At 42.2% G+C, this 27,082-nt stretch overlaps 1 protein-coding gene across 1 annotated transcript in view; it reads left to right on the forward strand.

The window, feature by feature from the left end:
- RGS7 (regulator of G protein signaling 7) overlaps positions 1-27,082 on the forward strand; it is a 417,353-nt gene that overhangs the window by 363,646 nt on the left and 26,625 nt on the right. The window contains exons 10-12 of the mRNA XM_034765031.1: positions 22,977-23,051; positions 25,081-25,179; positions 25,932-25,993. Coding sequence (XP_034620922.1) covers positions 22,977-23,051; positions 25,081-25,179; positions 25,932-25,993 — 236 coding nt within the window. The remainder of the gene's footprint in view (positions 1-22,976; positions 23,052-25,080; positions 25,180-25,931; positions 25,994-27,082) is intronic.

Raw genomic sequence — 27,082 nt, forward strand, 5'->3', positions numbered from 1 at the left:
GGATGCCACCTTCTGGGTCCTAGTACCTGCCCATTTACTCAACAACCATGAGTGGCTGTTGGGGGGGCGGGGAAGAGCCAGGCGAGTGGGGAGAAGAGACAGTGGGGAAGGGAGTTGGGACAAGAAGTCCGCGTTCGCGTGGTCCTTACCGGCCCTATGGCGGGTAGTATAAGCATAGGGCTGTAGTGCCAGGTACCACCACTTTAGCCTCATATTATTGTTCTTCATTCGGGCCAATCACCGAAGCGCGGCGTGGTCAGTGACCAGTATGAAGGGGACCCTTAGGATGTAATAACGCAGGGTGTCACAGGCCCATTTTACTGCCAGGGCCTCCTTCTCTATTACGCTGTAGTGCCTTTCTCGCGCGAATAATTTCCGGCTGAGATATATAACTGGATGCTCCTCCCTATCCACGTCCTGAGACAGGACCGCCCCTAGTCCTACCTCCGAGGCGTCGGTCTGGAGAACGAACCCTCGGTTAAAGTCGGGGCTGTACAGGACAGGTTCATGGCAGAGACAGTCTTTGAGGGCCCGGAAGGCACGGTCACACTCCAGGGTCCATTCCACCTGTCTGGGACTGGTTTTGGTGAGGAGCTCCATTAAAGGGGCTGCGATGGAGGCAAAATCGGGAATGAACCTCCGGTAATAGCCCGCAAGTCCGAGAAATTGGCGTACGTGGCGCTTCGTAGTGGGTGGTGGTCATGCCGCTAGGGCTTGAACCTTTCCCACAAGCGGTTTCACTTGTCCCCCTCCAATCATGTAGCCCAGGTAGGTGGTCTCCTGCCACCTGATATGGCATTTCTTTGGGTTGGCGGTTAACCCGGCAGCTCGTAAGGACCTCAGGACAGCCGCTACCCACTCTAGGTGGTTCTCCCACCGGTCGCTATAAATGACGACATTGTCCAGGTTTCGCGGCCGCGTAGTCTCGATGAGGAAGAAGGAGGCGGTCCATGAACTGCTGGTATGTCGCGGGAGCCCCATGGAGACCGAAGGGCATCTGGATGAATTGGTAGAGACCCATGGCGGTGGCGAAAGCAGTTTTGTCCTGTGACGTGGAGTCGAGAGGAATCTGCCAGTACCCTTTGCTTAGGTCGAGGGTCGTGAGGAAGCGGGCCTTGCCTAAACGGTCCAGCAGCTCATCTACCCGAGGCATCAGGTAGGTGTCGAACTTCAAGATAGAATTAACCTGGCGGAAATCGATGCAAAAGCACTGTGTGCCATCCGGTTTGGGAACCAGAACTACGGGGCTGCGTCACTCGTTTTGTGATGGTTCAATGATGCCCAGCTCTAGCATCGCTCAGACTTCCTCCTCAATGACCTGCCACATACGATAGGGTAGGGGTCTAGTTGACTCTCGGATCACCACCCCCGGCTCCATCTGAATGGTATGATACACGAGGGTCATGTAGCCCGGCTGGGCGGTGAACGTTCCACAGAACGCCTGCAGGAGGCACCTGGTCTGTTTTCGTTGCTCTACAGTTAAGGACTCTCCGAGCTGAAATGTTTTGACTGTTCGGTCAGCGTAACCCGGGGTCCTAACTCGGGCTCTGGTGGACAGGGATTAATTAAGAGGCCTTCCCGTTCCCGCCAGGGTTTCAGGAGGTTGATGTGGTACCGCTGGACTTTTCGCCGGCGGTCTGGCTGGTTAATCTCATAGGTGACCGGCCTGATCTTCCGGATCATCTCATATGGCCCCTGCCACCGGGCCAGTAGTTTTGACTCACTGGAGGGTAAGAGAAGTAGAACCCGGTCGCCGGGTTGGAACTCGCGGACTCGGGCCTCTCGGGAGGGGTCCCACCAAATCCATGGCCACCCGCTCGAATGGGGTCTCTATAATGGGCATGGAGATTAGTGGGGCCAGGGCCGTCCGTGAGGGAGCGGCGAGCCGGCACTCCGGACAGGACCTACAGTAATTTCGCACATCCTGGTGCACCCCAGACCAGAAAAACTGGGACAGAATCCGGGCGAGGGTCTTTTCCTGACCCAAGTGTCCGGCCGCGGGGACGTCGTGGGCGAGCTTCATCACCGCTCGTCGGTGGCACTGAGGCACCATCAGTTGTCTCTGGACCTCCCCGTTGTGGGAATCTCGGTCCACCTGATAGAGGCGGTCGCGTCGGAGCTCGAAACGGGGCCATGCCTTGGCCCGGGTGGGATCAATCAGAGCGTCGTCTACCACCGCCAGCTGTTCATATGCCCGACTCAGGGTGGGATCCTCCCTCTGGTCTCGGCAGAAGTCCGTGCTGATCTTAGAGTCATCCGCTGAGGTTAGTGGAAGGTCTTTAGGCATGCCTTCCTGGCTCCGATGTCCCGCTTCTTCAGCCTTTTGAAGGTCACCAGAAAGGCTTCGGGGTCATCCTGTGGTCCCATCTTGGTCAGTCTTACAGGCGGGGTGAATGCGGGAGCCCCGCCCAGGTCTTCCGGCTGGGACCTCGTGGGCTGGGGCAGGGCTGTTGCCAGCTGCTGTAAGCATTGTTTCTGGAACTCCCGGTTTTGCACAGTCAGGTCCTCTATCAGCTGCTGCTGCTGGACTCCCAGCTGCTGGACGAGCTGCTGGTGCTGTTGGAGCTGGGCAGCCTGCTGCTGCTGTTGCTGCTGTTGATCCTGGCTCTCCGTCAGGAGCGTGAAGAGCTTGGTTAAATCCATGTCTCCTGTGGGGGACCGCTCCCCCCCAGACCCCTTCTCACAGGGTCAAGGGCTCGTGCCCACATTCTGGGCAAGAGTCCCCACTTCTGGTACCACGTGTAGTAGTCTCAGCCGAGGTTCGGCCCTCAGCAGGGCTGTGGGGTATCCCACCGCCTCGCTCTGGTCCGCTGTCAGTCCTGGTCCAGCGGTAGTGTGGGACAGCAAACACACGGTTAGGAGCTCAGGCCCTTAAGCAGGGGCTAAGCCAATAGATCAGAAAAAGCCTGGGCCCTCAATCAGGGCGGGGCAGCAACCATGCAGTCTGGAGCTCAGGCCCTCACGCAGGGGCTAAGCCAATAGTTCGGGAACCCAGGCCCTTAAGCAGGGGCTGTGTCAGTGAGCAACAGGTCCCAGCCTCTCCAGGCCAGGGAAAGGGGGAGTCTGCCACCTCCTGGCTCAGGAGATGGTCATAGGTTAAAATTTAAAAAAATCCAATACATCTGATCAGAAGCAGGTCTTAAATAGCATCTAAGCCTTGAGTTCTGGGCATGTGAAAGAATCTAATGATTATATTTGGCGTGGACACATACACTTACCTTAATATCTAGAAATTCCCACTTCATGCCCAAAATACTTCAGTAGCCATTTTAATGCTCACGTCATTCAATTAAAATTTCTCTTTCTGTATTTGTTTCTCAATGGAACCATAGTCCAGGTGGGACCTGAACAAAAACACCTTATCTAAATGTCCCTTAACTCGGAGGAAGTTTGAATCTGTTTCTAAACATTAAGGCTTAGATTTCAGCCTATTTCTAGTTACAGAATAATGTGACATAGCAAAATATCCACCCACACCACACTTCATAGAGAATCCCCATGCAGCGTGCAGTAGTACCTAAACGTTTTCACTGGAGAATCATGGAAGCTTGAATATCAATTTACTTCTGCTTCAAGATTTTAAAAAATGTGTCTTATATTACTCAGGCAAGAATTAACATTATGCAGACCAAGATCTCCTGAGGCCCATGAATCATTTTAATCTCTGAAGTTATGGCATTGTAAAACTAAAACAGAGTGGGTTGCAATTTTTCATACAAGCTGGTCCCATGCTTCCTGAGTCATCTATTAATTAGTGTTCTGAAAATAAAAGCTTAAGAGGACACCATTCCTGATGCTTAGATGCCATTTGTCAGTTCAAAGCCAGGTGGGGGATCAGTTGAGTCAAATATTTATTCGTCCTAGGGAGGTTTCTGTGCAAATAGTGTGTGCTTGAAAGCTGGGGGGATATAATAGAGAAGTATCAATAAGATGTGCATGCAATCATATGCATTCTGAAAAGTGGTGGAGAGAGAGAGAAAACTTAGTGATGATGTCTCCTACTTCCCTTATGTCATTCATTAATGTTGATTCCTGACACTTACTAAAAGATTAAGACTTTACTGTATATCAATGAAGGCCAAACTTGTCTGACATTTATCATCTGTCACAGGATAATGACAGCTATAAATCATCTGAGAGCCTTGAGGCTGGTAAACTTATTAACTTGCAGTAGCATGTTTGTCTGTAGTGGAAGGGGAGAAGACCTTTTTTCACTTTGCAACTTATCATCTGTGCTTTAAAAGGCTGTGCTGGGTTCACCTTATGAGAATTTCTGTTCCATTTCTTACTCAAGCATTTCTGCTAATTTCTTGTGGTCTTGTGAATATAGATGACATTATTAAAATTAACCAGTAACAATGTCAAGAATAGTCTCTATACTACTCATAAGCACCATGGCCTGAAGGTGAAATTATGATTTCTCACCATTATCCTCAAGGTACTGTTGATCCTTGTGGCATTTTGGAATTTACAAAGTTCTCAGTCTTTTGCGGGGGGTTCATAAGGTTTGTAAAACTGTTTCAAATTAAAGACCCTATTTTCATCTATAATGTAAACCCAAGTTTTTTGATTCACTTTTAAATAACAATAATATTTTTCTAACTAAAACGAAAGTTTATGCTCCCATATTTAGATATCTAGACCATGCTCTCCCAAATAGCCATTCTGCTGTTGCAAGGAGTGGGTGCAGCTACACATTACAGCAGTTATTTGGTGGGAGCAGGGGGAGGGAGTGGTCTTCTGTAGTGTGTATTTCTATGTTTTGCACAGTGTTGCCTTTGCCCTGCCCATAGTTCCATTGGCACAGAATCTCCACAAGGAATGGGTAACAAACAGATCCACAGGTTAGTCGAGCTGAACAGATTTAGAGTTAAGATGGCATGTTCCTTTTCTGTCTTAAAATGCTGCAGGGTATGACAGTTTAATATGAAATAAGGTTGTCTTAAAAATGGTATACAACAGTGTTTCCCAAACTTGGGATGCTGTTTGTATAGGGAAAGCCCCTGGTGGGCCAGGCCGGTTTGTTTACCTGCCCTGTCCACAGGTCCGGCCGATCGCGGCTCCCACTGGCCGCGGTTTGCTGCTCCAGACCAATGGGAGCTGCTGGAAGCAGTGCAGGCTGAGGGACATATTGGCCGCTGCTTCCAGCAGCTCCCATTGGCCTGGAGCAGCGAACCGCGCCAGTGGGAGCCGCGATCGGCCAGAGCTGTACTGAGCTCTGAGTACAGAGGTGTACTGTACATTGCTCTTTGCTGAAGCTTTTCCATTTTAGGACACATCATATTGAGTATGTCTTAACAAATGGCTGACCAGTAGATACTTATTGGTAGCAAATACTGTTGTCTTGGAGGAAGGCAATATTCAAAAGTAATTGATATTACAAAAACCTGGTGTGATGGGTTGTCTCCCTTTAGGTTGCCACCTGATGTGCTGAGATACCACTAAGCCTGTCTGTTATGCCAGCCTAGGCACCCCTTTTACCTGCCTTGCTGAGACCAGGCTATTAAGCCTCCTCCAGTGCACACACAGAGGCAGGGCCACACCCAACTGCAGAGTGAAACAAACACTGAGATCAGTTCTGGAAAGGCTCAGCTTAAGGGACTTGCCCCAGCACTGAGGTATCTGCCTCCCTTGGAGTGCAGACCCAAAGATATATTATGAAATCCCCTCCTCCCTCAATGTGGAGGAAGGTATGCACACCCTCTTACCCGCCCCAGCCCCTCCAATTGTGAATTTTACAAACAGTGTTATATTATAAACAAGAAATAAGTTTATTAACTACAAAAAGTTAATTTTAAGTGACTATAACAGATAACAGACAGAACAAAGCAGATTACTGAGAAAAGAACAGGTGATGCTAGTATGGGGGTGGCACTATATTGAAAGAAAGTATAGAATCAAATGAAGGAAAAGTCTTAAATGAACCAAACTGTACCATAGAATCTCTGTGGGTAGTAATTCCATGCTTGAATAATAAGAATATAGCAGTAGGGATATATTACAGACCACCTGACCAGGATGGTGATAGTGACTATGAAATGCTCAGGGAGATTAGAGAGGCTATTAAAATAAAAAAACTCAATAATAATGGGGAATTTCAATTATCCCCATATTGATTGGGTACATATCACCTCAGGAACGGATGCAGAGATAACATTTCTTGACACCTTAAATGACTGTTTCTTGGAGCAGCTAATCCTGGAACCCACAAGAGAAGAGGCAATTCTTGATTTAGTCCTAAGTGGAGCACAGGATCAGGCCCAAGAGGTGAATATAGCTGCACTACTTGGTAATAGTGACCATAATATAATTAAATTCAACATCCCTGTTGCGGTGGAAACACTACAGGGGTTCAGCACTGTACCATTTAATTTCAGAAAAGGGGAACTACATAAATATGAGAAGGTTAGTTAAACAGAAATTAAAAGGTATAGCACCAAAAGTAAAACCTCTGCAAGCTTCATGGAAACTTTTTAAAGACACCATAATAGAGGCTCAAATTAAATCTATACCCCAAATTAAAAAACATAGTAAGAGAACCAAAAAAGAGCCACCGTGGCTAAACAACAAAGTAAAAGAAGCAGTGAGAGGCAAAAAGGCATCCTTTAAAAAGTGGAAGTTAAATCCTAATGAGGAAAATAGAAAGGAGCATAAACTCTGGCAAATGAAGTGTAAAAATATAATTAGGAAGGCCAAAAAAGAATTTGAAGAGCAACTAGCCAAAGACTCAAAAAAGTAATAGCAATTTTTTTTAAGTACATCAGAAGCAGGAAGCCTGCTAAACAGCCACTGGGGCCTCTGGATGATTGAGCTGCTAAAGGAGCACTCAAGGACGATAAGGCCATTACAGAGAAACTAAATGCATTCTTTGCATTGGTCTTCACAGTTGAGGATGTGAGGGAGATTCCCAAACCTGAGCCATTCTTTTAGGTGACAAATCTGAGGAACTGTTCCAGATTGAGGTGACATTAGAGGAGGTTTTGGAACAAATTGATAAACTAAACAGTAGTATGTCACCAGAACCAGATGGTATTCACCCAAGAGTTCTGAAGGAACTCAAATGTGAAATTGCAGGACTACTAACTGTGATCTGTAACCTATCATTTAAATCAGCTTCTGTACCAAATGACTGGAGGATAACTAATGTGATGCCAATTTTTAAAAAGGGCTCCAGAGGTGACCTCGCCAATTACAGGCTGGTAAACCTGACTTCAGTACCAGGCAAACTGTTTGAAATTATAGTAAAGAACAAAATTGTCAGACACCTAGATGAACATAATTCTTTGGGGAATAGTCAGCATGGTTTTTGTAAAGGGAAATCATGCCTCACCAAGCTACTAGAATTCTTTGATGGGGTCAACAAGCATGTAGACAAGGGAGATCCAGTGGATATAGTGTATTTAGATTTTCAGAAAGCCTTTGACAAGGTCCCTCACCAAAGGCTCTTAAGCAAAGTAAGCTGTCATGGGATAAGAAGGAAGGTTTTCTCATAGATTGGTAACTGATTAAAATATAGGAAACAAAGGGTAGGAATAAATGGTCAGTTTTCAGAATGGAGAGAAGTATACAGTGGTGTCCCCCGGGGTCTGTACTGGCCCAGTCCTATTCAAATATATTTATAAATGATCTGGAAAAAGGGGTAAACAGTGAGGTGGCAAAATTTGCAGATGATACAAAACTACTCAAGATAGTTAAGTCCCAGGTAGACTGCGCAGGGCCGCCCAGAGGATTCAGGGGGCCTGGTGCAAAGCAATTTCGGGGGCCCCTTCCATAAAAAAAAGTTGCAATACTATAGAATGCTATATTCTCGTGGGGGCCCCTGGGGCAAATTGCCCTCTGGGTGGCCTTGAGACTGCAAAGAGCTACAAAAGGATCTCTCAAAACTGGGTGACTGGGCAACAAAATGGCAGATGAAATTCAGTGTTGATAAATGCAAAGTAATGCACATTAGAAAACTTAAACCCAACTATACATATAAAATGATGGGGTCTAAATTACTTACCAACACTCAAGAAAGAGATCTTGGAGTCATTGTGGATAGTTCTCTGAAAACATCCAGTCAATGTGCAGTGGCAGTCAAACAAGTGAACAGAATATTAGGAATTATTAAGAAAGGGATAGATAATAAGACAGAAAATATCATATTGCCTCTATATAAATCCATGGTACGCCCACATCTTCAATACTGCGTGCAGATGTGGTTGCCCCATCTTAAAAAGATATATTGGACTTGGAAAAGTTTCAGAAAAGGGCAACAAAAATTATTAGGGGTATGAAACGGCTTCCATATGAGGAGAGATTAATAAGCTTGGGACTTTTCAGCTTGGAAAAGAGACTACTAAATAAGGAAGTGTTATTTACTCCTCCTCATAACACAAGAACTAGGGGCCACCAAATGTAATTAATAGGCAGCAGGTTTAAAACAAACAAAAGGAAGTATTTTTTCACACAACGCACAGTCAACCTGTGGACCTCCTTGCCAGAGGATGTTGTGAAGGCCAAAACAGGGTTCAAAAAAGAACTAGCTAAGTTCATGGAGGATAGGTCCAACAATGGCTATTAGCCAGGATGGGCAGGGATGGTGTTCCTAGCCTCTGTTTGCCAGAAGCAGGGAATGGGTGACAGGGGATGGATCACTTGATGATTACCTGTTCTGGTCATTCCCTTTGGGGCCCCCAGCATTGGCCACTGTTGGAAGATAGGGTACTGGGCTAGATGGACCTTTGGTCTGACCCACGATAGCTGTTCTTATATTAAATAAAACAAAATATGCAAGCTAAGCTCAATATACTTAAGAAACAGGTTACAAAATGTAATTTCTCACCCTAAATATTGTCACAGGTAGATTAGAGAAAGTCTTGAAAGGCCTGTGCACTGGTCTGCCACTAGAGATTTCAGGTATTTCCACTCACCAACTGGACGCCCTCCCAGCCTGGGTTCAACCCTTCTCCCCTCAGTTCAGTTCTTGCTTCCAGGTGTTTTTCAGTGTCTCTTTGGGTGGGGAGGCAGAGAAGAACCACGATGATGTCACTCCCCTGCCTTATATAGCTCTTGTGTATGGCGGGAACTCTTTGTCTCCCAGTGGGAGAACACTGGCATTCCAAGGGGTGAGTCCAGTACCAGGTGACTCAGACCCCTCCCCCCTTTGCAAAATTATTAATACCTTATTTTGTATTGAATTTGTAGCCCATTTCACAGCTTTGATGTACAATTTAGAAGCATGATTTATCCCTATTTTATAGGACGATACATTTCCCTTTTGTTGCTAACAGTGAAAACAGCACCCTGAGCCTGGCGCCCCACAAACCTGGTACCCAAGGTGATCTCCTGGGTTACCTACCCCTAAATCCATCTCTGCCGAGTAGTACTAGTGCTTAGTCATCCACCCTTGCCTCTGTCTAGTTTCTTAATAATATATTCATGTCTTTGAAGTTTGCAGTGCTTAGCCTTCCCAATTGGTATAGAATAATTTATTCAAGTACATGATGAACTACCAATTTTTTCTGTGCCGCATCTAGCTGAAATTGTTACTAACCTCTGAAGGCTTTAAAGATTTTCTTTTAAAAAAATACTGGCTTAGTCAGCATGAGGAATTCATACTAAATGCCATGTCTAAGCTATTAATAATATCCTCCCACCTACAGTGGGCCAAATTAATGTCTTACAGGGTTTGAACTTCTTCAACTTAAGTGGAGTTGCAGCCATTTTTTTCCACCAGTGAATTTGCCCTGGTATGAGTGATAAATCCTTTGCTCCAAGTCTCTCATGGTCAATATCATGCCATACACACTCTGAGATAAGGGGAATATTAAATGATAGATAGAAAGGGGCTAAGTTTGATTTTAAATATCTGACAGAAACTTAGCAAAAGTACTTCAAGATATATCAAGGCCAAATTATGTTCTCAGTTATGTTCTTCCACTCCCAATGCTATCAACAGGGTTTTTAGAGTTTAACTGAGGGCAGAATTTGCCCCATACAGTATTCAAGCTCTATAAGAAATAAATATAGTGCTTAGTCATACAGACTAGGTTTCAAATCTTCCAGGAAATCTTTTGGAAACTCTTTAAAATATTAGTGTACAATTTACATACTATGCACTAAATAGAAATCTTGCAGCATAACTCTATTGAAGGGCTTGTTTCTAGCAAAAGTAGGGTGGTCCTGTTAAAAAGGCATTGTATAAGAAAAGCCGCTAGTGTTAATTGTATCTCAAAAAATACTTATTATGTTAAGAAGACACATGATTATGAGCAAATTTTTGTCCATAAACGTGCCATGTATCAGAGGGGTAGCCATGTTAGTGTGTATCCAATTGGACAGTCTCTACATAAAAGAATAAATGGACACAAATCAGACATCAGGAATGGTAACATACAAAAGTCAGTAGGAGAACACTTCAATCTCCCTGCACATTAAATAACAGATTTAAAAGTCGCCATCCTTCAATCAAAAAACTTGAAAACATACTTCGAAGAGAAACTGCAGAGCTACAATTCATTTGCAAACTTAACACCATTAATTTGGGCTTGAATAGGGACTGGGAGTGGCTGGCTCACTACAAAAGCAATTTTCATTCTCTTAGTATTGACACCTCCTCATCAATTATTGGGAGTGGACCACATCCACCCTGATTGAATTGGCCTTGTCAACACTGGTTCTCCACTTGTAAGGTAACTCCCTTCTCTTCATGTGCCAATATAGCTATGCCTGTCTCTGTAGTTTTCACGCCAAGCATCTGAAGAAGTGGGTTTTTTACCCACGAAAGCTTATGCCCAAATAAATCTGCTAGTCTTTAAGGTGCCACCAGACTCCCATTGTTTTTGTCCATAAAAGGTTTCCCACAAAGACTCTAAATTGTTCTAGGGAAATCTTCAAATGATATTAAAGCTTTTAAAATAGTAATTGCAAAGACATTTGATGATTGGTCCTACATAAAGAAAGACGAAGTGTCCATATGCAGAAACCAAAACGGGGGGAAAAACTTGTATGGCATATGCAAATCTGCGCACTAATCAAATCCTGGTTGCAAAAGGTTTAAGATACTGCAAAATGTATTTGTCCCCTTCTCTTTCATCCATTTGCCTAATTGTAGAGTAGATATGTTGTTTGCTATCTAAATTGATAGCAGAATATTCTGCCTTGGGAGCAATTGTGTTCTCCTTTTAAATTGACCCATCATAGAAGGTTTCATATTTTTAAACACCCAACTTTCACAGTGAGCTGCAAGATATTCTGAGTTAGAAGACTGTAATTTTTGCTTTTTCACAGGGGCAAATTATACCTTTCTAAATCTATTTCAATAGTATTTTAAGATGCTTTCCCAAGGATTTTTTCTCACTTCTGGGTATTTTTTTATTCATAGTATCTAAGGAGAAAAATGTTCATCTTCTTAATGCCATGTGTCAAGTTTTAACAAAATGTTAATTTATCACATTAATGTAAAAATGTGTGGATAAAAGTCAAAACAAAAGTATTAAGTTTAATATATTAAAGAGTTGGTTTCTTTGCTATACCTATGTCTAGAGATCTTAAATCATTATGTAGGGAGATTTATGTATTTCCTGACCTCAAAAAAGAATATAAAGGGAAAAATTGTAAAATATTGTAATATCTTATGTCACTGGGATGTTAAGTCATTCCAGTATTATTATGTAGTCCTATGGCATCTAGAGTGGGAATTGGAGAAGTAAATGTAATGTTAACTTCAGTGGCAGCAGAGTTAGGCCAATACTGAGCACTGGTGAAAATCCTAACTCTTGTTTCTTGCTGCTGCCTTGAAGGAAGTTAATCAGCATGACTCTCTGCCCAGAGTTCTGTTGCTGTGGAGGACTGGGAAAGCAGGGAAACCAGCAAAACCAAGTATGCCCTGAGAAAACTTCAGGATTGTAGGTTAAAACTCTGAATGCCAGACAGGGTATAAGGCCACTCTGGAGGTTGTTTTTGCCTTTGGGTTGTGAAAGATGCTGGGTGGATAGCCTTGGAACGTTCAAGTACTTCATTCACAGAACAGGTGTGTCCAGGAATGTCAGAATGATACATGTGGATTCTCCCCATAGGGACTTTCCACGCTAAGAGGCTGGGTGGCTCAGAGCATGAGGCCATTATTACTTTTTAAATATATCTTAAGTCTGGGGTTTGTGTAGTCTTTGTTGATGGAATGTGGGAAAAAGGATGCAAGTGACTCTCAGTATGTTTTGTATTTAGATCTGAACTTTGAATACCTCTCTTCCAAATCTGAGTAATTCCCTTAGGTCATTAGACAAATTCTGCCCTATCAATTTCAGTGTTTTTAATTAATACACTCCCTGTTTTCTCCCTTCTGGTGCATTGTATGCCGCTTTGCTTGTTTCACACCCATTCTTTTATTGCTTAGGAGAACCAGAGTAGTGCAAGCTGACTGTTCACATGCAAGCTTTCAATTATAATATTAGCCTCTGCCATAGAAGAATACCAGGGACAAACCTGTCAGTTTCTGAGCAGGAAAGAACTTCCTGCTAATTATTACTAACAGAATAGGGCACTATGTTATGGGAGGCAGTGACTCTGAAAAAGACTTGGTCATGGTAGGTTTCAGAGTAGGGCTGTAGTCCACGAAAGCTTATGCTCTAATAAATTTGTTAGTCTCTAAGGTGCCACAAGTACTCCTGTTCTTCTTTTTTTTGGTCATGGTAGATAATCAGATGAATGTGAGTTCCCAGGTTGATGCTGGGGACAAAGGGCTAATGGAATCCTTGGCTGTATAAACAGGGGAATATTGAGTAGGTGTAGTCAGTTTATATTTCCTCTGTATTTGGCACTGGTGTGACTGCTGCTGAAATACTGGGTCCAGAGCTGGCGTTCACAATTCAAAAATTTTGAAAAATTGGAGAAGGTTCAGAGCAGAGCCACAAGAATAATTAGAGGGTTGGAAAACATGCCATATAGTGAATGCGCTCATTGAATCTATCTATGTAGCTCATCCCAAAGAAAGTAATCCGGCAACTTGATCACAGTCATAAGTATCTACATGGAGAACAAATTTGATAATAGAAGCTCTTCAATCTCGCAGACACAGGTATAACACAATCCAATGGCTGAAAGTTGAAGCTATACAAATTCAGCCTAGAAAAAAGGCACAGGTTTTTTTTGATAGTGATGGTAATTAATCATTGGAACAATTTAGGAAGGACTGTAGTGGATGCTCCATCAAGGGCAATTTTAAAATCAAAATTGGATGTTTTTTTCTGAAAGATATATTCTCTTTCAAACAGGCATTAATTAAGGAAGACCTATGGTGTGTGTTATACAGAGGTCAGACAGGATTATTGCAATTGGTCCTCTTGATTTTATAATTTCTGAATCTGTCATTGGCCTTTTCCCCTTTTTAACATTTTAATCAAATCTGACTTTAGGCATCATTCTAGGCATATACATGTATGGTTTCTTACTTATCCTTCTAGATCATATAAAAGTTTTAAGTCTAGAGGTCATCTTCTCAGAGTACTGAGCATGCTCCACTCCTGTTGCCATCAGGAGCAGTTGTGGATGCTTGCTATTTCTCAGGATTAGACCCTCAGTCTTTGCCTATAGGTCTGGCCTGTCAAAACCTCAGGCCCTTTCTAAAGATTATTGTTTTATTACTTTTATTCTGCATAGCACCTAAAGGCTTTACAAACACACCGAAGAAACAGCCCCTGCCCCGTGGAGCTTACAATAGAATTTGAAATGTGAGTGTGACAAAGAGTGGCGGTAGGAATTAGATTAACAATAAAATAATGACCGATTTGTGATCCCATAATTTGAGATTACAGACCACTGAAAGGCTTTTATTTATGATTAATAAATTAAAATAAAATGACCATCCCTGACAATAACTCCACCTACTCCTCATTGGGTGGTTATATTTTTGTATGCATCACAGCACAAATGGGATTTGAGGGGAGAGACTAGAGCCTCCTGCATAAATTATTTGCACACTGGCCTTTCTCCCAACCCCCGAGAGACACTTCCTTGAAGTCCCACTCCCTCATATAGATGGCTACTTTTTGCCCTTCCTCCTACTGCTAATCTTCATCTCTACTCTTTGCCTTCCACTCATGTTCCTGGAAGGGAGGTTGTCCCTTACTCACTACTGTGTTATGTCCCCAGAGAAAACTGAGCTGTAGTCTTATGCAGCTTTATACATTCTGTGCATCTCTTCATACTTTTCCCCCCTCTAAAAATGACTGTGTCCTTTTGATAATATTATGTCCAAAAGCAAACTAAATATGTTGAGATGGGAAAGGACTCTTTTCTGATGAACTGTGTAATTCACTCATTGTGATTCCATATTATCCCCCTTCTCTGGCTATTAGAAAGCTGCAAAATTGGTTGAATATATCCATTCCAAATATCACAAAGCTAAATAAGGTGAAAAACAGGGCACCTTCTCTGGCTGTAGTATTTTCTTTCAACTATACTGTGTGCACTTTCACATCATGTAGCTGTTCTTGCCAATAATTCACTAATATGGCACTATGTGCAAAAGCCTCGTGGGTGCTCATTTAATTCTGAACTTTTGTACTTGTGTGCTATATTCTAGCTCAATGAGTGTTGTTTTGGATTTGTCAGCAGTTAGTTTTAGTTTCATTTTCAAGCTACCTTACTATCTGAATTTTTTAAAAATTACAGTTTGTGTTTTTTTTACAACATCAGAAAATTTAATGAGTCCTTCAAATAGAGCACTAATATAAGCTCCAAACAGTACGATGTAAGGACTGGTATCTAGTCTGGACACAAAACTTTCCCCAGTTGAGTATAAGTCCGCTTTAGTATTTCATTTGTTTAATCTCTTTTAAAAGGGGCAAATTTGGCTCAGTCACACTGGTGTAAATTTGTAAGAACTCTAGTGAAGTCAATTGAGCTGATGAAATCAAAGGATTTCCTCCAGATTTACACCAACTGAGCAGAATATCTTATTTTTTTCTACCTCAGTCACAAATTAAAATACTCCTACTTTGGTATAGTAAATTTTACCTATAGTCTACTTTCCTAGATCAGACACTTTTTTTTTCATTTATCTGATGGGCATTTCCAGCCCTCCAGCACTTCATCTGAATCTTTCAGATTCCTTTTCTACCAGTCATCTTCTGGGCTTTTAACAACCAAACTTCTTAGTAGCAATAAACACACAGACATAATATCATTTTGCTGGAGCACATCTGGATTAATTCTTTTCTCTTTCTGAAGGCACTGTTATCATCATCATCATCTGAAGACATAGATGATGATGATGATGATACCCTGTGCATTTTTAGGGGAATGGGAAACCTTGGCTTTATGCTAAGGAATTTCTTGGTGTCTCAAAGACATTTAAAAATAATTTTACTTCCTGCCCTGTCACAACACTTCCTCCGAGGATGAAGGGGCGGGGCTAACTGCATCCAACAGGGTGAATTTACCCCCTCTGTGTCAAAATGAGTCACTCTTCCTCATTAAAGACAGTCTTTTCTACAACCACCAGTGAGCACAACAAACCTTGGCATCTATAAAAACAGTTAGTGAGAAATATCGACTATTCCTTAATGTGATGAAAACAAAATACATGAAAGTTGACGTGACTAACAAAACCAGGATGTGACATCAGGAGCAGACATCGCGATTAACAGATGAACTGTAGAGGCAGTAGATTAATTTAATTATCTGGGATCATATATATCCAACCACAAGGCTATTCTAAAGAAATGGGACGAAGACTAGGGATGGCTCACTCAGCTATGGTTTCCCATAAGAAAAGGGGGAAAAACTGTGGCATCTTAAAATGTACAAAGGTATTACGTAGAAAAGCCTAATTTTTTTCCATAGCAATTTATAGATCTAAATCAAGCTAATGCTGCTGAGAAGTTAAGCTTTTGGAATATGGTGCTGGTGAAGTCTCTTGTATATTTCTGGGACAGAAAAGAAGACTGTGATATTGTCCAGGGTACAATATGGACTGTTGAACAGCTGTGTCCCCTTAATTCACTAGCCTGGCGTGCCTTTTACACTGCTTTGCTGTTGGAACATCCACTCCTGGCATGTTCACACAGAGTTCAGCATGCAAATTGACTCCTAGCTAAATACATGAGCACTCTGACCAATCACTCATGAATTACATACAGGGCACCACCAGCAAATTCGTAGTCCCAGCCTCATACCCCAGAAATTTGCATCGTGTATTGCTCATTATCCTTCTGAACAGTACAGGCTCATAGAAAGTCTGTCATTTTATCAAAGGACAATGATAATGCACCAGCTTTGTTGTCCCAAATGGAGTTTCCCACACACTTTAATCAAAACACACACTGGTTGAGATAAAAAAAATGAAATAAGTTTATTAACTACAGAAAGATAGATTTTAAGAGATTACAAGTGGTGATGAATAAAAATCAGGGTTGTTTACAAAATAAAATAAAGAAGCAATAGGTATTAGCTTGCATAACATAATAAGCTAAGTGAATTTAAAAGCAAAGGTTTTGTTTCACCATACGCTGTTGTAAATTTCACAGGCTGGGTCTCTTTTCAGCCTAGGATCACTCGTCCTTAGTTCAGTGTCTGTCAGGTATTCACTGATGTCATGAGCAGAGAGATGAGAGGTGAGTTGGAGGCTACTGTATCTCATTCTTATACAACTCTCCCCTCTTTGAGGATTAGCCCCAGCTGGGGTGCTGGCGACAAGCAGTCTTTTGTGTAAGTGAGGTTTGAACCATCTCTGTGAAATGTAAATGTCTTGTTTACACTTTTCCCCCTGTTGGAGAATGGCTGTTTAAGCTGGTGATAGCCCTTCAACACCTGTCTGGGGTGCTAGTGTCTCTGTCTCTAAAAAACTGGTTTATGGGTGTTACCCAGAATTACAACATATTTCAGTAACAATCATACAGTAGAATCTTATAACTTCACATACAATGCTAATATACATGTTTTAATGGATCATAAGGCTCAGCAGATTACGACTTTTCAAATGATACCTCACAAGGCATACTTTGAACCAGATTCACCACAGTTTGTAAAAGTAGTGAACATACTAGTACAGACTGTCACAAAGGCTAATGCCTGTTAAAAATATTATTGGAGAGAAGCAGATCCTGATGTCAGAAATAAACAGATGCAAACGTATGTACGTTGGTCACATTAGGCATGGAGATGGAAATAACCTTAAGAAAGTTGCTATGGAAGGAATGGTTGAAGGTCATTTTAGTAGGGGATGATCAGTGAGGAGATGGATGGGTGGTGTGTGGCTGATCACTGGACTCTCATCTGCTGAGTGCTAAAAGTTAGTAATGAATCACAAAGGCTTTCAAAAACTCAGACAAGAATCAGTTAATTTACTTACTTTATCTAGGTTACTATAATTCTGGTACTAGCATGTTTGGGGTTCAGATCCAAAGTGTTCTTTAAACAAACCTTTATTTCCTATAAATATTTTTCTCTGTTATCTCTTTCACTTGGATATATTTGGTTAATAAGAACCAGGGTTTTCTTGTCCTGCTTTTATTACTTCAGAGGAAGTAAAAGAGGACACAGCTAACTATATATTTCATAAAAGTTGCTCTGCCAAAATACACTAATAGTCCTAGTCCATAAACCCATGTTTTCTCTACAAAGGTGTCTAGAACTTAATGGCTAAAAAAGTGCACTCTTCCCTATTAATGAACTTGATTATGCTATACTGTGCTTTTTAGCATACAATAAGTGTACTATATTGTGAATGGTGCCATATAATGCTATGGGTATATTTCTTCCTGACTTCATGTAGTGATTAGTATATATCCTGAATACAGTTATTATGAATTGCCACAATGAATGACAACGAATAGTCATTGGACCAAGGAAAAAGAATGTGATTGACTATATAGTCTAGCGGTAAGGGTACTTGCCTATGATGTGGAAGACTTAAGTTCAAGTCCCTGCTTCAGTGACTATGTAGTTATTTATCCAATGGGGAACCGCTTCTATAAGAGAGCCTGACTTCAGAATAGTCCAGTGGTTAGGGCATTGTTGTACAGAGTGGGAAATCCAAGTTCAGATCCTGTCTCCACATCGGGAAGAGCCGGTGGGACCCAAGTTAGTGTTCAAACTGCAGGACTAAAGGGGCACTGCTGTCGGGGGGGGGGGGAAATGGCCCAAAGTTTTGGGGTAATCATGTCCTCACCCACAACTATTTCACATTTGGGGACAATATATATCTTCAAGTCAGCGGCACTGCTATGGGTACTCGCATGGCCCCACAGTATGTCAACATTTTTATGGCTGACTTAGAACAACACTTCCTTAGCTCTCGTTCCCTAACACCCCTATTCTACTTGCGCTACATTGATGACATCTTCATCATCTGGATCCATGGAAAAGAAACCCTTGAGGAATTCCACCATGATTTCAATAATTTCCATCCCACCATCAACCTCAGCCTAGATCAATCCACACAAGCGGTCCATTTCCTGGACACTACTGTGCTAATAAGCGATGGTTACATAAATACCACCCTATACCGGAAACCTACTGACCGCTACACTTACCTACATGCCTCCAGCTTCCATCCAAGACACACCACACGTTCCATTGTCTACAGCCAAGCTCTAAGATATAACCGCATTTGCTCCAATCCCTCAGACAGAGATAAGCACCTACAAGATCTCTATCAAGCATTCTTAAAACTACAACACTCACCTGCTGAAGTGAAAAAAAAGACTGACAGAGCCAGACGAGTACCCAGAAGTCACTTCCTACAAGACAGGCCCAACAAAGAAAATAACAGAACACCACTAGCTGTCACTTTCAGCCCCCAACTAAAACCTCTCCAGCGCATCATCAAACATCTACAACCTATCCTGAAAGATGATCCCTCACTCTCAGATCTTAGGAGACAGACCTGTCCTCGCTTACAGACAACCCCCCAACCTAAAGCAAATACTCACCAGCAACCACACATCACTGAACAAAAACACTGACCCAGGAACCTATCCTTGTAACAAGGCCCAATACCAACTCTGTCAACATATCTATTCAAGTGAAATCATCATAGGACCTAATCACATCAGCCATACCATAAGGGGCTTGTTCACCTGCACATCTACCAATGTGATATATGCCATCATGTGCCAGCAATGCCCCTCTGCCATGTACATTGGCCAAACCGGACAGTCTCTACGCAAAAGAATTAATGGACACAAATCTGACATCAAATTCAACCCATTATTTCATTTTAAACTCTGTCTCGCTAAAAAGACTGGGCCAGAGTTTGTCTTTAATTATATTCAGTGATGTCAAAATGGTTCTTGAAAACAGAATTTAACCTTCCCTCCCTTTTGTAAGCATTTATACCTAGCTATTTGTGAACCTTATATCTTGTCCCTGGGTTTATGTCAGTATATTTTAAATGTGTTATGTTGTTGAATATTTTTTTTTTTAATGTTGCAAACACAGTTGCTCCAAGTTGGGACTTTACTGGGCCAATTTTCACTTCAATGAAATGTCCGAGTTGTTATAAATAGTACAGAATTAGGAGTTTATAATGGAAATGTCAGACTCTTCTTAATAGGTAGCACTAGAGGGGCTATTTCCGGTTATAACCAGAGGCAATAGAGTGAGAGGCACCGGGAGCCTGAGTACAGGGGAAAATATCCACATGCTTCAGGGCTAGAGTTAGGTGAAACTTTTCAGATGAATAGTTTATATGTTAAACAATGCAGTTTTGGTCAACCTGAAACTATTTGTGAATTTGCAAAAAGAACAGGAGTACTTGTAGCATCTTAGAGACTAACAAATTTATTAGAGCATAAGCTTTCGTGGACTACAGCCCACTTCTTCGGATGCATATAGAATGGAACATATATTGAGGAGATATATACACACACATACAGAGAGCATGAACAGGTGGGAGTTGTCTTACCAACCTGAGAGGCCAATTAAGTAAGAGAAAAAAAAAACTTTTGAAGTGATAATCAAGATAGCCCAGTACAGACAGTTTGATAAGAAGTGTGAGAATACTTACAAGGGGAGACAGATTCAATGTTTGTAATGGCTCAGCCATTCCCAATCCTTATTCAATACTAAATTGAATGTATCTAGTTTGCATATCAATTCCAGCTCAGCAGTCTCTCATTGGAGTCTGTTTTTGAAGTTTTTCTGTTGTAATATAGCCACCTGCAGGTCTGTCACTGAATGACCAGACAGGTTAAAGTGTTCTCCCACTGATTTTTGAGTATTTTGATTCCTGATGTCAGATTTGTGTCCATTAATTCTTTTGCGTAGAGACTGTCCGGTTTGGCCAATGTACATGGCAGAGGGGCATTGCTGGCACATGATGGCATATATCACATTGGTAGATGTGCAGGTGAACGAGCCCCTGATGGTATGGCTGATGTGATTAGGTCCTATGATGATGTCACTTGAATAGACAGTCTCTACGCAAAAGAATTAATGGACACAAATCTGACATCAGGAATCAAAATACTCAAAAATCAGTGGGAGAACACTTTAACCTGTCTGGTCATTCAGTGACAGACCTGCGGGTGGCTATATTACAACAGAAAAACTTCAAAAACAGACTCCAATGAGAGACTGCTGAGCTAGAATTGATATGCAAACTAGACACAATCAACTCCGGTTTGAATAAGGACTGGGAATGGCTGAGCCATTACAAACATTGACTCTATCTCCCCTTGTAAGTATTCTCACACTTATTATCAAACTGTCTGTACTGGGCTAGCTTGATTATCACTTCAAAAGTTTTTTTTTCTCTTAATTAATTGGCCTCTCAGAGTTGGTAAGACAACTCCCACCTGTTTATGCTCTCTGTATGTGTGTATATATATCTCCTCAATACATGTTCCATTCTATATGCATCCGAAGAAGTGGGCTGTAGTCCACGAAAGCTTATGCTCTAACAAATTTGTTAGTCTCTAAGGTGCCACAAGTACTCCTGTTCTTCTTTTTGTGGATACAGACTAACACGGCTGTTACTCTGAAACCAGGTTTTTGTCTATATTTTGTCAAGACTGTTCAAGCCCCTTTGTGTTACATGAAGAAGCAAGCTCAATTTCCCCACCTTCTTCAGGCTACCTTTTAAAGAAGTGGTCCAATAGTCCTTGCTTTCTGAAGGAGTGATAGTCAAGATCATGGTGTAGGTTTCATATATGCTATGGGGCACCTTGCACAGTCTATGCATTGCCTTCTGGGTCCACCACACTTTTCAAATGACAGCATTGCACAGAAGATCACTTATTGTTTGGAGTCCCTGACAGAACCAAGGAAGAAACATGTGTTTTGCTTCTGTGGTCTTAAAAAGGGTTTGTTCTCTCTGAGTTATGACTTTGAGCTATAGCAACTTGTAATTAAGTGTCCAACACAAATTATAGGTAATAATTTAATTGAATAATAATCTTAGCTGCTCCACTCCCAACCTCTGTCACAAATGCCTGTTAGCAAAAAGGGGTGCCTAGCAAAAGTAGCTCTCAAAATTAGTGTTGCCAGGCCTCTGGTTTTCGACTGGAATGCCAGGTCAAAAAGGGACCTGGTGGCTCCCGTCAGCACCGCTGACCAAGCCCCTAAAACTCCTGTCAGAGGTGCAGCGGGGCTAAGGCAGGCTCCCTGCCTGCCCTAGCTCCATGCGTCTCCCAGAAGCAGCCGGCATGTGCGGCTCCTAGGCGCAGGGGTGACCGGGGGGGTTCCGCATGCTGCCCCTGCCCCGAGCGCTGGCTCCGCAGCTCCCATTGGCCAGGGCTAGGAGCCAGGGGGACATGCCTGCCTCTCCCGGGAGCCGCCTGAGTTAAGCGCCGCCTAGAGCCCAAACCCCAACCTCCTGTCCCAGCCCTGAGCCCCCTCCTGCACCTAAACTACCTCCTAGAGCCTTCACCGCACACCTACTCCTGCATCCCAACCCCCAGCCCAAGCACTGAGTTCCCTCCCACACTCCAAACCCTTCAGCCCAAGCCTAGAGCCCCCTCCTGCACCCTAAACCCCTCATCCCTGGACCCACCCCAGAGCTTGCACCCCCAGAAGAAGCCCTCACCCTCACCCCAGTCCAGAGCCCCCTCCTGCACCCCAACCCTCCCTGCCCCAGCCCTGAGCCCCCGCCGCACCCAAACTCCCTCCCAGAGCCTGCACTCATCCCGCACACCAAACCCTTCAACCCCAGCAGGGAACCCCCTCCCACACCCTGAACCCCTCATTTCTGGCCACACCCCAGAGCCTGCACCCCCAGCACAGAGCCCGTTCCCCCTGCCAAACCCCAACCCCCTGCCTCAGCCCAGAATCCCCTCCCACACTCCAAACCCCTTGGCCTCAGCCCCCAGCCTGGAGCTCCCTCCTGAACCCCAAGCCCCTCATCCCCGGCCCCACCCCTGAGCCCGCACACCCAGTCAGAACTCTCACTCCCTCCCGCACCCCAACCCCTTGCCCCTGCCTGGAGAAAGTGAGCACATGAGGGAGGTGGGATCGAGTGAGGGGGGGCAGGTCCTAGGAGAAGGGGTGGGGCAAGGACAGGGCTTTGGGGAAGGGGCAGAGCAGGGGCAAGGCAAGGGTGTTTGGATTTCTGCAATCTGCCAACCCTACTCAAAATAGACCAAGCAACATTGTTCTGGAACCCCTAATGATGTTTTAAAGTAATAAATTAAGACAACAGATTGTCTATTGGAGGTGGATCTCAGTGCAGGTTTCAAAATATTATCTCCTGAAGGCATTGCTTTTGCATTATAGTGGCATCCATATTGCTACATAGATGCAGGGTACAAACCGGTAATATTCATGATCCTGTATACAGCGTTATCTCATATTTTTCCAGAAGAGTCTACACTCCGGCATCTTACATTTTTGAATATAGTTTGTCATCCTCAGGATAAATTTATCCATACTTCACAGTTTTGACCATGTCTCTGCTTACTCTAACCCATAGTACAAGCTTCACTGTGCAGTAACAAAATGCAATAAATATGGAGTTCAATGTCAGATTCCATTCTTATGGTTTTTTTAATTTTTAGCCTGGATGTGTAAACACTACTGAAGTGGATATAAAAAAGTCTTCAAGAATGAAAAATCCTCACAAAACAAGAAAGGTAAGTACTGTGTTGTTATATTTCCAGAGTTGTTTATTTAATATGACTGAAATATGTAAAACCTTTTTTTCCTTTCTTTGCACTGAAAAAATACATAAAAAATTCCATAGCCTGTTGTGACTTGAAACTACTAATTAGTAAGCCATTTACTAAGGGTATGTCTACACTTACCATTTAAAGCGCAAAAAGTCCCTTTTTTACACTAAAACTGCGGAAGCTTCTACACTTGTTCATGACTTTTTGCGGTGAAACTCTGCACTGGTTAGGCCTCAGCTGGAGTATTGTGTCCAGTTCTGGGCACCGCATTTCAAGAAAGATGTGGAGAAATTGGAGAGGGTCCAGAGAAGAGCAACAAGAATGATTAAAGATCTTGAGAACATGACCTATGAAGGAAGGCTGAAAGAATTGGGTTTGTTTTGTTTGGAAAACAGAAGACTGAGAGGGGACATGATAGCAGTTTTCAGGTATCTGAAAGGGTGTCATAAGGAGGAGGGAGAAAACTTGTTCATCTTAGCCTCTAAGGATAGAACAAGAAGCAATGGGCTTAAACTGCAGCAAGGGAGGTCTAGGTTGGACATTAGGAAAAAGTTCCTAGCTTTCAGGGTGGTTAAACACTGCAATAAATTGCCTAGGGAGGTTGTGAAATCTCTGGAGATATTTAAGGGTAGGTTAGATAAATGTCTATCAGGGATTTGGTCCTGCTATGAGGGCAGGGGACTGGACTCAATGACCTCTCAACGTCCCTTCCAGTCCTAGAATCTATTAATCTGTTTACTTTCACCAGTTCCCTATCACTGGTGAAACTTACAGCGCAAAAACTCAGTAGGTGTAGACATACCCTAAAAATTAAAACAGACCTGCTTTTTCTTTAGGCTTTTTCTTACAAGGCTATCTAAGGGTACTGAGCACCTTCAGCTTCTGTGGTTCAATCATAATAAAGCCTTACAGGAACTTTCCAATTTTAACTGCCCTAAACAAAATATGTTGTTTGCAAATGTAAATTCCATGGCCCCAAGGAATCCCTCAGAGGCATAGACAGGGGGAACGAAAAGAATAAAATACATTTTGCAGTGTAGAACATATTGTCAGTATGTTGTTCAGTATATTGAATATTGCATGGTACATACTTAGTATCCCTATTACAAATTTTCTATCATCAGTTAGAGGGAAAAAATATAAGTGAAAATGCCCACAGAACTTTCACTTTCAGTAAGTACAAACATGCAAGAAAAATAGTAGTAGCAATGGATCCTTGCACATCCTTGAAAGTAAAGAGAAATTTAGAATAAAGATGTCCCCAAATGAAACCCCTGGAACTTTGGAGGAAATAGATTTGATATACCAAATCAATTTTACAAATTGTCCATGTCTATATAACAGGTTGGACCAATACCCCAGATCCAAGCAATCCTAAATTATAAGGTATTCCAGATCCAGAGCTGGATCCCAGTTCTGTACATTGATCCCATTTTTAATCTAAAGTATCACTTTGTAGTTAGATTATAGTGTAGTTGCATGGTAAAATCCTGAATCTGAAGGAAGACTGGATTTGGAGATGTCATCAGCATAATTTGATTGCATTAGTGAAAGGTCCTAGGCATTAGTCATTTATCACGCACCTGGCACACATTTGGGAACTGTACAAATAATAATTCATCATGGCAGTGTACCTCTCAATTTCCTGTTCCTTCTCTTCCGTGCCAACCACCTCCATCCACTATAATAGATGCCCTACTGTGTCATCCCTAACACGTGCTACATGCAGATATATATATATAGAGAGAGTTAGACATAAAATCCTATGTTATCATGTAATAGGGCCTTTTCTCAGAATTATTTATTTCATTTCGCAACATTGTGTTTCAATGTATGGCATATTTACAGTACTGTTGAACAATGATGTAAGGCTTTTGAATACACAGAGGTAGCTAACTTCTTAAATACATAATACAAAAATATATATGATGATGTGTGTATAAGATAAGCACTCTTTAAAAACAAATGTCTTTCTTTCCATACTTTTTCATAGTCTGTCTATGGATTACAAAATGACATTCGAAGTCATAGTCCTACCCACACACCAGTACCAGAAACTAAGCCACCCACAGAAGACGAATTACAAGAAGAGGTTTGAAAACAATTATAATAAACTTCTAAATAAACCATTCTGGAAAAAAAAATAGAATAAAAAGTTACCATAACTGTCAAGTATATTTATTTAACATTTAAATTAGATCAATTAAATGTTTAGAGGAAACAGAGTTTGAGAGTATATTTCTTCTCATCTCAGTACATGGAGATTTTTGCATATAACTTTCATTAAGGGTAATGGGAGTAGCACTAACTTTTTTTAGTCTTTATTAACAGTGTCAAGCTTTACCAATGATCCAGTTTGTGTGTTCTTTTTGTAATTAAATGCATTAGCTTTTTGCAGTAACCAGTTCACTCACTCACTCTTCCAACACTTCACTTTAAGGTTTGAGAGCATAGTTGCATTTCAGTGTGTGTGGATTTACTCATATTGCCATTTATACTTCATTAATCTTTCCCAGAGCAATAGAAGCAATAAAAGGTGGGTGACTGGGAACAATTAATGGATTTCTCTGTAAAAATTAAAATACTAATTAGATTTATTTGATGAACCTTTAGGAAAAATGTTATACTGTCCATTTTTAGCTATGTATAATGTCTTGTACTAATAAAGAGTTCCATCTACTTTAAGAAATATTGTGATCATTATCATAAATATGTCATTACAGCTCAGATACACTTCTCTGTGACTTAGAAAAAATTAAATTTACATTGTAGTCCTAATAAAACGTTCTGCAATAGAGTCAAGCAAGACATTACTCATGCCATTTTTTGCCTTCACTTTTTCAGATAAAATATTGGCAAATACAGTTAGATAGACATCGATTAAAAATGTCAAAAGTTGCAGAGAGGTACGTATATTGTCACAATTTCTATTTTTGAAATGCTCTAAGAAGTATCTAGAAATTTTTTGTGAGAAGGTGCCAGAGAGGAGGAGACAAGGGAGCTGGGATGTGTTATTCAAATTGACTGAAGACAGTTTACTTTGTGTGAGCTGTGAAGGCATGTCTATTTTCTGATTTGCTAATATGGTGTGATTTAATGCCATTTCTCTCAGTTCAGTGAAACAGGAAAAAAAGTGCTGAATTTAGAAGAAAGCTGTGGTGCTATCATGTAACTGCTTTGTACACTAAGCTCCCTGACATTGCCTTCCCTAGGAAAATTGCTATCTGTTTTTCAGGACCGATGTGGAGAAAAGGCTACAAAATTACTAATGTAGATATAACCCACTTGTCATTGTATATTGCGTATGGCTGTATGTCCCTATGGACAGAGTCTGTGTCTGTTACAGCTCTACAGTGCAGAGCCTGGATCTTTAGCTTCACTAGAGCACCTCTTATTTTCAACTCAGGAGGCCCTTAGTTCAGTCCCTGGTATTGGCCAAATTGGTGGCGTCTCACAAACTCCTTTCGAAGTCATCGGGTACCACAGCTGGTGTTGATGATTTTTTGTGGGCTTGCAAACAATTTTTGCACCACGACATTGTACTAAATTCATTCCCAAGAAATTTAAAAAAAAAAAATGGACTCCTGTTTCATTCTCTCCCCCCACCATCATTAACCAACTCTTATCCTGCATGTTCTCGCTCCACTCTGCATTAATATGACTGAACAACCCAGATTTCATAAGTAAATAGGCAACTATATCTCCCAGAAAGCCAGGAATATCCTTATTTTCAGAACTGGTGCCTGTTTTAGAGAAACCATGGTTTGCCATCCCCTGTCTTCCCCCTGCCAAACCCCTGTAGTCTGGCCACCTGAAAGAGCCACTGCACAGCTGAGTTGGTCAATCAGGCAGTAGGCAGAGTGACAGCACCCATGCAGCTCAGGGACCTATCCCCAGATCTGTTGTACAATAATGTTGCTACCTTGCCTCCACTAAGCCTAACAGTGAGCTCCCCTCCCAACTCAGCCCTCCCCAAAATCAGAGTCAGATCTACT

This window comes from Trachemys scripta, chromosome 3, assembly GCF_013100865.1.
Source record: "Trachemys scripta elegans isolate TJP31775 chromosome 3, CAS_Tse_1.0, whole genome shotgun sequence".
Lineage (NCBI taxonomy): Eukaryota > Metazoa > Chordata > Testudines > Emydidae > Trachemys > Trachemys scripta.